The 13,453-nt window shown below is 47.3% G+C and overlaps 1 protein-coding gene across 5 annotated transcripts; it reads left to right on the top strand.

The window, feature by feature from the left end:
- Positions 1–1,474: 1,474 nt before the first annotated feature.
- On the top strand, positions 1,475–13,354 carry LOC125149915 (zinc finger protein 558-like). 5 transcript variants are annotated; one of them, XM_047829068.1, is made up of 9 exons: positions 1,475–2,153; positions 2,382–2,472; positions 4,075–4,343; positions 5,379–5,502; positions 6,084–6,172; positions 6,815–6,941; positions 10,080–10,175; positions 10,684–10,766; positions 12,134–13,354. In XM_047829068.1, the coding sequence occupies exons 4-9, from the start codon at positions 5,472–5,474 to the stop codon at positions 12,908–12,910; spliced, it is 1,203 nt and encodes a 400-aa protein (XP_047685024.1). In that variant the 5' UTR covers positions 1,475–2,153; positions 2,382–2,472; positions 4,075–4,343; positions 5,379–5,471; the 3' UTR covers positions 12,911–13,354. The 5 variants fall into 5 exon arrangements, with proteins under 5 accessions (XP_047685024.1, XP_047685034.1, XP_047685053.1 ...); XM_047829078.1 differs by lacking the exon at positions 4,075–4,343; XM_047829097.1 differs by lacking the exon at positions 10,080–10,175 and having other exon boundaries at positions 12,134–13,353.
- The last annotated feature ends 99 nt before the right edge of the window (positions 13,355–13,453 follow it).

Here is a 13,453-nt window from a genome sequence, read left to right as displayed (position 1 = left end):
TATAAAGATTCATATTTAGGTAAAATACCTAGGTTATACACAAGTTCCTCCATGTTTTCTTCTGACTTTTAGAGTTTTTAATTTTACCTTTCGAATATAGTTGGAACTTTTTCCTGAATACTTCAGTTAATTTTTGCTTTTTATTTAAAAACAATTTTTTATGTTTACTCATTTTTGAAAGACAGAGAGAGACAGACCACAAGCAGGGGTGGGGCAGAGAGAGAGCAGAACACAGAATCTGAAGCAGCCTCTGGGCTCTGAGCTGTCAGCACAGAGCCCCACGTGGGGCTCAAACCCACTAACCGGGAGATCATGACCTGAGCCTAAGTCGGAGGCTCAAACGACTGAGCCACCCAGGCGCCCCCAGTTAATTTTTAAATGTGTACTATATTCCCCTCAAATCATTAAGTCATCATTTTCCAGCTCATTTGAAATGCTAACTTGACCACATACTAAGATACAACGATTGTCTCTGCACCCATTGTATTTCTCCCTCAATTGGTTATTTTCATTGGATTTTTTTTCTCCAATAACAAAAGTTAGAGAATGCTTCGGTAGATCACTTTTTCCATAGTCCTCTCACGAACTTCGATTTGTCAAAAAAGTCCTTGTCAACTAAGCAAACTAAAGCACCTACGCCTGAGGACCGGCTCCCTCCCGCCCCCGCCGCAGGCCACCCCTTCACCCCTTCCCCGAACCCGCCCACCCCTTAACCACGCCTCCTACCCTATCCCTGCCGGAGTCCTCCCCTTCAACCCGCCCAACCCCGCCCCCTCCCCCGCCCCCTTAACCACGCCTCCTACCTCGTCCCCGCCCAAGTCCTCCCCTTCAACCCGTCCCAACCCGGCCACCGCCCACCCCTTAACCCCGCCCCCAAACCCCTCCCTGCCACAGCCTACCCCGCCCCCCACCGCCTACCCCTTAACCACGCCTCCTATTCCGTCCCCGCCGAAGTCCTCGCCTTCAACCCGCCCCAACCCCGCCTCCGCCGCAGGCCACGACCCGTCTCCGCCGAAGTCCCCCCTTCACCCTGCCCCTAACCCCGCCCCCTCCGCCCACTCCTTCACCGAACCCCGGCCCCGCCCACCCCATAACCACGCCTCCTATTCCGTCCCCGCCGAAGTCCTCGCCTTCAACCCGCCCTAACCCGCCTCCGCCGCAGGCCACCCTTTAACCACGCCCCAACCCCTCCCCCAACCCCTACCTACCACAGCCCAACCCTTACCCCGCCCCCCACCTCCCACCCCCTTAACCACACCTCCTACCCCGTCCCCGCCTTAGACCACCCCTTCACCCCGCCCCCAACCCCTCCCTGCCACAGCCCACCCTAACCACGCCCCCACCGCTGCGCATCCCTTCGCCCCGCCCCCTTGCCCCACCCCACCACAGCTCACCCCTTAACCACTCCCCCTTACCCCGCCCCCGCCCCCGCCGCAGCCCTCCCCATTACCTCACTCCTTGTTCCCCGCCTCCGCCCATCCCGACCCTGTTCCCCCCTCGCCGCCACAGCCCACCGCCCGGAGACCCCGAACGCCCGGGTCTCCCGCCGCTGTCCCGAGGCCGGAAGCGGAAGTGCGGCCGGGGAGCAGCCGCGGGTCTGGCACCAGGGCTGCGAGTTCGGTCTTCCCGGCCGGTGCGCGCCGGAACCCGCTTGAGGAGCGGGACTCGATGCGCCGCGGAGATCTTGGGTCCGATCCAGGAGGGAGGGGCTGGGCCTTGGGCAGCCCTGGGTCACGCCGACATCCCCCTGTCCCTCACGCGAGCCCCAGCCCTTCCCTGGGGCCTCAGGCTGTTCCTCAGGTCAGCCTCTAGCTCCGGACACCGCCGTCCCCTACTCCGAAAGCACGGTCCTGTCACCTCCCCTGCGGGCCACTCTACCACTCTACCCCCGGACTTCCGGCCATGTCTGGGGACTGTGTGATTGTCACGTCGGGCATCTAGAGGGTACGGGCCAGGGATGCTGCTCACCGCCCTCCAATGCACCGGACCGCCCCCCACTACGGAAACTTAACCGGCCCCAGCCCTGCTCCATCTAGGACCTTAAAATCCCTGAAGTCCAGAATCCACTGTGGAAATTGTTTCAGAGCCAGCTGAGTCACTCATCCGAGGGATCCCTAAGTGACGAGCCCCAGAAGCTTAATCCTGCGGAATGAGTTGAGCAAGGCTGCTTCCTCCCATTCGGGAGCAGATGCTGGATGGGAATCGGGCACATTCAGTCCCCGCCAACAGGCTGGGACCCTTGGGACCCTCGTTACATCTTAAATCAGTTAAAAAAGAAAAAAAAAAATGAATTGTGAATGGGCGGCCTTTCTATCCAACAACTATTACTTCCTATAAAAATGCCTCAAAAGCAATCTTTGTGCCTTTTTTTTTTTTTCCAGTCAAGAAAACATCTCTCCATTTCAAGTTTGTATTGAAACCAGCCTCAAGGTTCACCTGCCCTCAGGGATCCGTGGATTTCTGTGTGATCAGGTGAGTACCCTGTGGAACTGGTAATAATAGGCCTCGGCAGCCTCCACTGGGCAGGACCCTTCCTGTGCTCAAGCTGTAAACACCAGGAGTCTCTAAGAGTGAAGCTTAAAAATTAAATTACTTGATTTTCTTTCTTTTTTTTAATTAAAAAAAATTTTTTAACGTTTATTTATATTGAGAGACAGAGCATGAGCAGGGGAGGGGCGGAGAGACGGGGAGACACAGAATGTGGAGCAGGCTCCAGGCTCTGAGCTGTCAGCACAGAGCCTGACGTGGGGCTCGAACTGACAAACTGTGAGATCATGACCTGAGCCGAAGTCGGAAGCTCAACCGACTGAGCCACCCAGGCGCCCCTAAATTACTCGATTTTCTTATAAAATACTCAAATGTTTAAAATTCTCGTTAAAATTTTTCTTTGCATTTTCTTTGCATCTTTGCAAAACCAAGACGACATGAAAAAGTATATATTATAAAATCTTGTCCTCACATGTTCTAAAATCCTATTCTTCCCTGAACGACTTACAGGTAATTACTTTCTTGTTTAGTTTTTTGTTTTGTTTTGTTTTGTTTTGTTTTGTTTTGTTTTGTTTAGAGTAAGAGAGAGAGGGAGAGAGGGAGGGACGGAGAAAAATCCCAAGCAGGCTCGACACTCAGAGCAGAGCCCGATGTGGGGGTCGGTTCCAAAACCCTGGGATCATGACCTGAGCTAAAATCAAGAGTGGGCTGCTCAACCAACTGAGCTCCCCAGGCGCCCTGGTAATTACTTTTCATGGTTTATCATGCATTCTTATCCTTCCAGGTTTTAATTAAGTAAATACAAGCAAATATATTCTTGTTTCCACTTTGCCTCCACAAAACATTGTAGTACTATATGCATTTTTCTTTATCTTGCTTTTTTTTCCCCTTAACATAAACTGGAGATTTTCCATTACTACTGCATACTTTGCTCCTTATCATGGTGAATCATATTAAAAACCAAGATCTAGGGGCACCTAGGCAGCTCAGTCAGTTTAAACGTCTGACTTCAGCTCAGGTCATGATCTCACGGTTCGTGAGTTTGAGGCCCTCGTCGGGCTCTGTGCTGACAGCTCAGAGCCTGGAGCCTGTTTCCGATTCTGTGCGTGTCTCTCTCTGCCCTTCCCCCACTCATGTTCTGTCTCTCTGTCAAAAATAAATAAACTTTAAAAAATTAAAAATAAATAAAAACCGAGATCTAGACAATGGATGTGCTAAGTGCCCCTGGAGTAGCATTACTTCTAGGACCTTTCTCTGGATATAACTAGGAAATATATGTGTATTGGGATTTGTCTGTTTGTTTTTAAGATTTTACTTTTAAGTAATCTCTATGCCAAACATGGAGCTCGAACTTACAACCTGGAGATCAAGAGTGGCACACTCCACCAACTGAGCCAGCCAGTGCCCAAGACATACATGTTTTTTAAATCATGAGTTTAACATGACATTTCTAATTTAATTTAATTTTGCAGTGGTTTTTTTTTCCCTTAACTTCTTTGATTTTATATTGATCTTTTATATGTTATACAAAAAATATTGACTCCTAACAACATTGATTTATCTACTTAATGGTATTCTCCTTCACAGTATGTAAAAACTGACACTCGGAAGCATTGCTGTCCATGTCTCTGGAAATACACTCTGAATGTAAACCTCCCAACATGCAAAACAATGTGTACACGTGCGGTTACTCATGGGAGCATTATTTCCAACAGCAAAAGATGCGAAGCAACTCAAATGTCCATCAGTAGTAGGAAACGGGCAGAATTGACGATATACTTCGTTTTAAAGTCATGTGAAGGCTTGACTCATGGTTTTCCAGACTCTGTATGGTCGTGCTTCCAACTTGATATGCAGTTAGGTTTGTTTCATTATTTGTTTTCAGTTTTGAGGATTGCAATTGTGTGGGGTGTTTAAAATTTTTTTTTTTTAACATTTATTGATTTTTGAGAGAGAGCACACATGAGCAGGAGAGGGGCAGAGAGAGGGAGACACAGAATCTGAAACAGGCTTCAGGCTCTGAGCTGTCAACATAGAGCCCGATGTGGGGGTGGATATGTATCTTTCCTGGCCTTTCCCTTTTTATAAAAAGGAACTTTCTAGGGGTGACTGGGTGGCTCAGTCAGTTAAGCACCTGAGTCTTGGTTTCAGCTCAGGTCACGATCTCACAGTTCGCGGGATCCAGCCCCGCATTGGGCTCTGCGCTGGGTGTGGATCCTGCTTGAGATTCTCTGTCTCCCTCTGCACCCCCGCCCCCAACTCACACTTGCCCTCTTTCTCGCTCTAAAAACACACACACACACACACACACACACACACACACACACACACACGTAGGGAAAGAAAACATGAACAAGGACAACGTTTGGGATGCTGGATTCAGAGAGACCTTTGTCAGCTATTGTTTTAGGTGGCAGAATAGTGTCAGGTGATGACAGGGTCTAGGGTGGCGCCCCAGGTGGAAGGGGACAAACTCGTAACACCGAGGGTCGTCCTCACGCACTCTGACGTCACCCGTCATCTGAGGGAGGTGGGGCTGGGGGAGGCAAAGACTAGTATCAGCCGTCATCATCTCCAGTAACCAAAGGGTCGGACCTGGGAATGTGTTTGTGACAGCCACCTGCATGGGAAGAATGTGCCCTGAGACTCAGGGAAGCTGGGGGTTTAGGTGGGGCGGCGGAGGCGTGTCATGGTGGAACCGTTAGGACCCAAGAGGACGAGCTCTGGCTTTGCCAGCCCTGGTTCATCACCTGCTAAGTAAAGACCCAATACTGGGGACCCCACCTGCATGTTGAAGGAGGACACAACGGGCAGGCTAAGATGGGTTGGTCCCCGGAAGCCCGCGGTGGGAGAGAGGCTGTGAAGGCTTCCTGTTGTCCCGTTTCCACCAGGGCCCGGCCTGAGCGCGCTGTGCCGACCAGAGGAGGAGCGTCCGGGTTCTTCCGCTGCCTGTTGTCCGCGGAAATTCCTGTCTGAGTCACAGGATGGCGGCCGTGGTTCTGCCCCCCACGTGTGGTAAGTCGGGGGGCCCTCAGAGTCCAGGCGGTAAAGGCCCCTGCACCACGGAGCGGGAAAGGAGGGGCCGAGCGGTGAGGCCGGAGTGGAGCCAGATGCCCGGGGGTCACCGGTCCCCGATGTGGTTCTTGGGATTTGGGATTTTGGTGGTTTGAGTGTCTGTGGAGATGTCACCTGTGTGGTGAGTGTGGGAGAGCCTCTGAACCGTCTCTCTGATTCTTTCTATAAACTTGGAAAAATAACAGTGGTGTCCCTTGAACTTCAGTTTCTTCATCTGTGAAATGGGACTAATAATCTCTTCCTCCAGGTCAGTAAGACCCTTGGCCCTATTTCCTGGCCCTGGGTCCTGGGTGAGACCAGGCCACTCTGACACGTGTCCTGTGAAAGCTGTGTGTGTGTATGTGTGTGTGTGTGTGTGTATGTGTGTGTCCACCCACACTGTGTGGGGTGGTCATGGGTGTGGCCGTGCGTGTGCGTGTCGGGATGTGGTCACCTGCAGGTGGGTGGGGAAGCCCCCAGACTGGTGAGTGCTGGCATACAGAGCCGTCCTGGGCTCTCCTGACCCATTTCTTCTTCTCCAGCTCAGCCGTCCCTGTACTCAGCCTCTCCTCAGAACGGACGCACGGAGGAGGAAGGGTTGGCTAAGGGCTTCCTGACCGGCTGGTTACCGGTGAGTCACTACTCTTTTTTCCAAGTCATTATTCCTTTGACCAGAAGCTGAATTTGTTCTCCTCCAGTGACCCGGAGCCTCATGGCCAAACCAGGTGTCCAGAGGGCCCCGGGTCTCCGGGCATCTGATGGAGGGTCAGGGGCCCCCCAGGCAGTGTCGTGTTTGTCAACATTTTCTACGTTGCCAAGGTGCCTCCAGGGTCACCGTCTATGTCACGTTCTGCAGAGAGGTTTTTAGGGGAAACTGAGGAAGACCTGACTGTGTCCTAAACTCAAGTACTTGGTGACAGCTGTGGGGGAATCGCTCATTCATTTACCAGGTGTTTCTCTGATCTCTGCCATGTCCCCGGCCTCTACTCAGCCCTGCAGATGGAGGGAGATCAGCTTTCAGGATTTCACAGTCTCACTGGAATAAGAGAATCACCTCTGTGTTAGGGGCACGTTCACCGTGGGAGCGGGCATAAGTAGACAGGGAGGAGCACCGCAGGCTGAGCCCAGAAGCGGTTGAGAGCAGAGCTCAGAACCCTGCCCGCACATCTTGCGCTTTGGGTTCCCGGCCCCTCGTCCCATCGTCCTCTGCCCTTTTCCTGCCCACTCGGCGGGGATGGTCCTTGCCTAAGCCGTGATGTTTGTGACGGTTCAGCACTCGGTGACCTTCGAGGATGTGGCCGTGGAGTTCACCCAGGAGGAGTGGGCCCTGCTGGACCCTTCTCAGAGAACACTGTACAGAGACGTGATGCAGGAGAACTGCAGGAACCTGGCCTCGCTCGGTAAGCCTGACCTCATCCCCGCGTATACTTAGTGAGTCCCATAACAGGTCTTTTTTTGGATGCATGTAACACTCACAGAAGAGAAAACGTTTTTAGTGTACAATTCAGTGATGTTTGGTAATGCCACAGTGTTGTGCAACCATCTCTAACTGCAGAACATTTATTGCACCAAAAGAAACCCTGTAATCATTAACTGGCCACTCCCTTTCCCACCTACTCCAGCCGCTGGCTACCACTGATCCACTTTCTGTCTCTATGGTTTTACCTCTTCTGGATATTGCATGTAAATGGAATCCTACAATCCATAGCCTTTGGATCTGGCTTCTTTTGCTTAGCAGAATGTTTTCAGGGTTCAGCCATGTTGTAGCTTGTATCAGAACGTTATTCCTTTTTCTGGCTGAACATCATTCCGTTGTGTGTGTGGACACTTTTTGTGTCCCCACTCATCAGTCGATGGACATTTGTGTTGCAGCCACCTTTTGGCTATTGGGAAGAGTGCTGTGCTATGAACATTCATGTACGTTTTTGCTTGAACACTTGTTTTCAGTTCTCTTGTATGTATACCTAGAAATGGAATTTCTGGGTCATATGGTCATTCTATGATTAGCTTTTTGAGGAGCTTCCAACGTTTTCTCCATTGTACAGGTGCACAAGTAATGTGGGAATGCTTGGTTTTCATTTGCATTTCCCTAAAGGATAATGACACAGGTCATCTTTTTATGTGCTTGTTAGCCATTTGTATATCTTTTTTGGAAAAAATTTGTATACGTGTCCTTTGCCCATCCTGGAGAGTGGAGGGTGGGGTCGTTTGCCTTTTTATTGTGGACTTCTAAGAGTTCCTGATATATTCTGGATGCTAGACCCTTATCAAATACCTGGTTTGCAAATATCTTCACCCCTTCTGTGTATTGTCTTTTCATATTCTTGAAGGATAGTTTTGCTGTGTATAGAATTAATGATGACAGGTTTTTTCTTTCAGCACTTGGAATATGTCATCCTATTGCTTTACGGCCTCTACAATTTCTGACAAGAAATCAGCTGTTGATCTTATCAAAGATGATCCCATGTATGTGAAAGACCAAAAATTCTCTTGCTACTTTCAGGCTACTCTCTTAGTCTTGAGCTTTCAACAGTTTGATTATAATGTGTCTCAGTTTGGTCTCTTTGAATTGATCCTCTTTGGTGTTAAGTTTCTTCAGTGTGTAGATTCATGACTTTCTGCAGTTCAGGGAATATTTTGGCCATTTGCTTTTTAAAACAATGTTTCTGCCTCTCTCTGTGTCCCCTCCTTCAAGAACTCCATTATGCATATGTTGTCCCACAGGTTTCTTATGCTCTGCTCTATTTTTGTTTTCTTTTTTCCTCTGTGGGCTTCAAATTGGGCGATCTCATTTGATCTATCTTCAAGTTCACTGATTCTTGTTCCCACCAGATCAAGTCTGCCAATAAATTTCAGTAGTGAATATTTCATTTCAATTTATTGTACTTTTCAACTCCATAATTTCTGTTTGGTTCCTTTTTACAATTTCTTTCACTATTTCTTGAGAACCCATTCTCACGGTTTCCTTTAGCTCTTTGTGCATGCTTAAAATAGTTGAAATCTTTGTCCAGTGAGTCTCTTCCTCAGGGACAGTTTCTATTAATTTCCTTTCCCTATAATGGACCATGCTTTTTTGTTTCTTTGCATGCCTCATAAATTGTTGAAAACTCTACGCTTGGAATGTCCTGGCAATTCTGTAAATCAGAGATTCCCGCATCCCCATGGTTTGTTGTTGTCACTTGTTGTAGTTGGTGTTGTTTGGTGACATTTTCTGAACTAATTTTGTTATGTCTGTATTTGCCATGTGTGGCCACTGCAATCTCCATTTTGTTAGGCTAATGGTCAATTAGTGTTTTATCAGAGATTTCCTTAAATTCCTGGAACCCCAAACTCCCAGTCTTTGCACACGGTCTCAGTGTATGTAGGAGCATGCCTTTAAAAACCAATCAGGTTACAACCTGGCCTTAGCCTTCACTTCCTGCTTGTACAAAGCCTGAAGGCCAGTCAAAGGTGAAGGTTTACTACCTTTTCAGATGTTTTCTGAGCATACACCCAACCCTGGGTATGCACATGGCCTTCCACATTCCTAGGACTACATGGGAGCATGTCAAAGCCCCTTTCCCCCAAAGTATCTTGTTCCCTACTTTTCCTCTGAGACTTTCTGGTTAGTCTTATTCAGCAATTTTCCTTTGCCCCAGGCAGCGGTAGCTAATACATTTAAATGTATTCAGCACATGCCCCAGCCCTCCACCCCCATAGCACTTTAACTCTGGGAGAGTTTGGAGTTAGACAAAATAAAGGCAAGCCCTCTGAGCCGGTCCTTCTGGGAGACACCAGGAAGGTCAAAATAGACAACCAAAGTTCTCTCAAAATAACATTTGTCCTGGTCCTCCTTCCACTAGTACTAGGAGCACAGCTTATTGTCTTTAAGGTGGCTGTTGAGGGGGGAAGCAGATGGGGCGAGGGTCAGCTCAAAGGCCACAGGGCTCTCTTACAGATTCAGCTGTGTTGTCTTAAGTAAGCATCCTCCTCATTGCTGGAAGCTTTTGATAACTTTCCAGAGTTCCATCAAAGTTAATTCTAACAGTTTTTACCCCTTTATTTGCTACTTTTTTTGGAGGCCCTGCCCCACCATTTTTGCTGGCATCACCTCGCAGAAGTCTTCCTTAAGCACCTTCATGTTCCTAGGTCTATGCTAAGAGTTAGGCATACAGTGGTGAACCAGATAGAGTGGTCCCTACCGTTGCGGAGCTCACAGTCTAATGCCTTCCCTATGAACTAAAGATATATTCCTGGCCCTAACTTTATATTCTCTGTGCATGAAAGCTTTGGGGCTCTTAAATCTGTATTTCAGCTTGGGCATTAGCCTCTGGGACTCATTATTCCCCCAGACACCCTGGATATTGACTGAGGATGCTTAATTTGTTTTTTCACTATGAAAGAGGAGTTACTCTATTTATTAGAATTTAGGGATCATTATCCCAGTGTTCCTAAAGCCGCATCTGCTTATCCTCAGAAGTATGGGCTTCAGTTCCGTGGTGGGGCTCATTTTCCCCTGGAGAGTCCCCCTTCATACTGTGTCTTTCCTTTATGTGTAGGAAATCAAGTTGGTAAGCCTGGTGTGGTCTCCAAATTGGAGCAAAAAGATAAAGTGGTGACAAAGGAGACTGGAGTTCTCCCAGGCAGCTTTCCAGGGGAGCACCAGCTGGATTATGAGTCCTCATGAGGATCATCTCTGGCCTGTGGCTTGGGAATTTGGAGTATTACGTTGGGAAGTGCCAATCAGGGAGCTTTGGAAAATCGCCCCCTTTTTTTTTTTTTCTGACAAGATTCAAAGCCTTTGGGATAAGCCTCCTTGTGCACCTTCTTTGCTTCCTCTTTAATTCTCTTTTCATCACCTCACACCTTAGCCTCAGAGGAAGAACAAAAGCATGTCTATTTTCCTTATTACGTGTAAGTGTCACGTGAGATCCTTGTTCAGTCCCTTCCCACTTTACATTCCTGACAATTCCTTCCTCTGTCAGCATCAGTCTCAACCTTCCTAGAGTCTTTTTTTTTTAATACCTACAATGTTTATACCTGTGACCCTTTCATTGCAAACCTTCTGAAAAACCCTAATCCCTTAGGGTCTGCCTTCACGAATATGTGCATTTTATCTATTATTTTCTCCACAGACTGAAATTTCTTTTCAATTTGTTTCAGATTTGGAGACTCTACTTAGAGCCAAAGGGTTAACTTCTAAGCAGCATGTTTTCAGACAAGAGCAACACAAAGGTGTAAAAATGGTAAGACTGCTGGGGTGCCTGGGTGGCTCAGTCGGTTAAGCATCCGACGCTTGATTTAGGCTCAGGTCATGATCTCGCGGTTCGTGAGTTTGAGCCCCACAATGGGCTCTGCTCTGTCAGTGTGGAGCCTGCTTGGGGTTTTCTCTCTCTCCTTCTCTCTATGGTCCTCCCCTGCTTGTACTCTCTCTCTCAAAATACATAAATAACTTTTTTTAAAATGGTAAGATTGCTGATTTTCCACAGTAGGAAAATGCCATAAATTAGAAAAACTACAAAGCTCCCAAGAGAGTCATTCTCTAAAGAGAAAGTGGTGCCTCTGGAGAAATACCATGAAACTATTGTGAATTTGGAGAAAAATATAAGTTATCTCCACAATTATTTCTTCCCTGAGCATCTCTCTGTTTCCATAAATGTGACTCAGATATTGAGGCTTCAAACATAAGCTGGTATTAAGCCTATCAGAAAAATGCTCTCTGAATATGATAAGGCCTATGACACCACAGCCATGTTTTTTAGCTTCTAATCATTCAAACTAGCAGGAACCCTATACAAATACTCAAAGTAGCAAAAAACACCAATTATAATAATGTGTTATATAACTGAATTGCTGGGAGAGAGAATTCCTACAATAGTCTTGAATATTTAAAATATTACAGGGGTGCCTGGGTGGCTCAGTCGGTTAAGCATCTGACTTCAGCTCAGGTCATGATCTTGCAGTTTGTGAGTTCGAGCCCCATGTCAGGCTCTGTGCTGACAGCTCAGAGCCTGGAGCCTGCTTAGGTTTCTGTGACTCCCTCTCTCTCTGCCCCTCCCCTGCTCACACACTGTCTCCCTCTCTCTGCCTCTCAAAAAATAAATAAACATTAAAAAAACATTACAAATTATGGGTGCCTGGGTGGCTCAGTTGGTTGAGCATCCAGCTTCAGCTCAGGTCATGATCTCGTGGTTTGTAAGATCAAGCCCTGCATCGAGCTCACTGATGACAGCACAGAGCCCTCTTCAGATCCTCTGTCTCCCTCTCTCTCTCTCTGCCGCTCTCTCACTCACACTCTGTCTCTCAAAAATAAATAAACATTAAAAGTAATAAAAAAATAAAATAAAATAAAATAAAATAAAATATTACAAATTAGGGGCACCTGGGTGGCTCAGGCAGCTAAGCATCAGACTCTGGATTTCGGCTCAGGTCATGATCTCACAGTTTATGAGTTTGAGCCCTGCATCGGGCTCTGCTGACAGCACAGAGCCTGCTTGGGATCCTCTCTCTCCCCCTCTGCCCCTCACCCATTTGTTCTCTGTCTCAAAATAAATAAACAAAACTTTAAAAAATAAAATAATACAAATTATAGTTATCATTCGTCTCTCAACAGGAAAGAAATCATCTCGGAGTGAAAGTCAATGAATGTAATCAATGCTTTAAAGTCTTCAGCACAAAATCTAACCTCACTCAGCACAAGAGAATTCATACTGGAGAAAAACCCTATGACTGTAATCAGTGTGGCAAGTCCTTCAGCAGTAGATCCTACCTGACCATTCACAAGAGGATACACAATGGGGAGAAGCCCTATGAATGCACGGACTGTGGCAAAGCCTTCAATGATCCCTCATCCCTTAGGCTGCACGTGAGAATTCACACTGGAGAAAAACCCTACGAATGTAATCAGTGTTTCCATGTCTTCCGCACTAGGTGTATCCTCAAAAGGCACAAGGGAGTTCACACTGGGGAGAATCATTATGAATGTAAGCAGTGTAGGAAGGCCTTCAGCACGAGGTCCTCCCTTACTGTGCATCACAGAATTCATACGGGGGAGAAACCCTATGAATGCCATGACTGTGGGAAAGCCTTTAGGAAGAGCTCACATCTGACACAGCATGTGAGAACTCATACTGGAGAAAAACCCTATGAGTGTGATCAGTGTGGAAAATCCTTCAGCAGTAGCTTTTCTCTTACTGTGCACAAGAGAATACATAATGGAGAGAAACCTTATGAATGTAGTGACTGTGGGAAAGCATTTAACAATCTCTCGTCTGTTAAGAAACATGTGAGAACTCACACTGGAGAGAAACCCTACAAATGTAGTCATTGCGGAAAATCTTTCACCACTAACTCTTACCTTTCTGTGCACAAGAGAATTCATAATAGGTAGATAGGAATGCAGTGACTATGGGAAAGAATCCATTGATTTCTCAACCTCAGACATCTTGGCAATTCATACTGGATGCAGAAATTATCTTTGCATAACAAATTAACCCCAAAATGTAGTCCTTTAAAGCAACAAACCTTTATTATCTCACAATTTATGTAGGTCAGGAGTTCAGAAATGGATTAGCTACGTAATTCTAATTCTAGCTCCCTCATGAGGTTGCCATCAATATGTCAACTAGAACTACCATCATCTGAAGTCTTTAGGAATGAAGGATCCACTCTGAAGGTTGATTATTCACATGCCTGACAAACTAGTGCCAGTTGTTGGCATGGGACCTGCAGTCCCTCGCCATGTAGGCCTCTCCACAGTGATGAGTGTCTTTACAATATGGCAGCAGGTTCTCTCCAAATAAAGTGATCCAAAAGAGCCAATGCAGAAGCCATAATGTCTTTTATGACCTAGTCTCAGAAGGATATATTGTCTCTTCATCTATATTGTGTTGGTCACCTGGACCAATCCTGACTCGATGTGGGAGGGAACTAC

Source organism: Prionailurus viverrinus, chromosome A2 (assembly GCF_022837055.1).
Source record: "Prionailurus viverrinus isolate Anna chromosome A2, UM_Priviv_1.0, whole genome shotgun sequence".
NCBI classification, from domain to species: Eukaryota; Metazoa; Chordata; class Mammalia; order Carnivora; family Felidae; genus Prionailurus; species Prionailurus viverrinus.
The sequence above is the reverse complement of the archived record's forward strand: the minus strand, read 5'-3'. Positions and strand labels throughout refer to the sequence as shown.

Excerpts from the sequence above, each read along its gene's own strand:
- LOC125149915 (XM_047829078.1), top strand. The coding sequence starts at position 5,472 with ATGGCGGCCGTGGTTCTGCCCCCCACGTGTG. Across the intron at positions 6,173-6,814 it reads TCCTGACCGGCTGGTTACCG|CACTCGGTGACCTTCGAGGA; the intron begins GTGAGTCACTAC and ends GTGACGGTTCAG. Across the intron at positions 10,767-12,133 it reads AACACAAAGGTGTAAAAATG|GAAAGAAATCATCTCGGAGT; the intron begins GTAAGACTGCTG and ends GTCTCTCAACAG.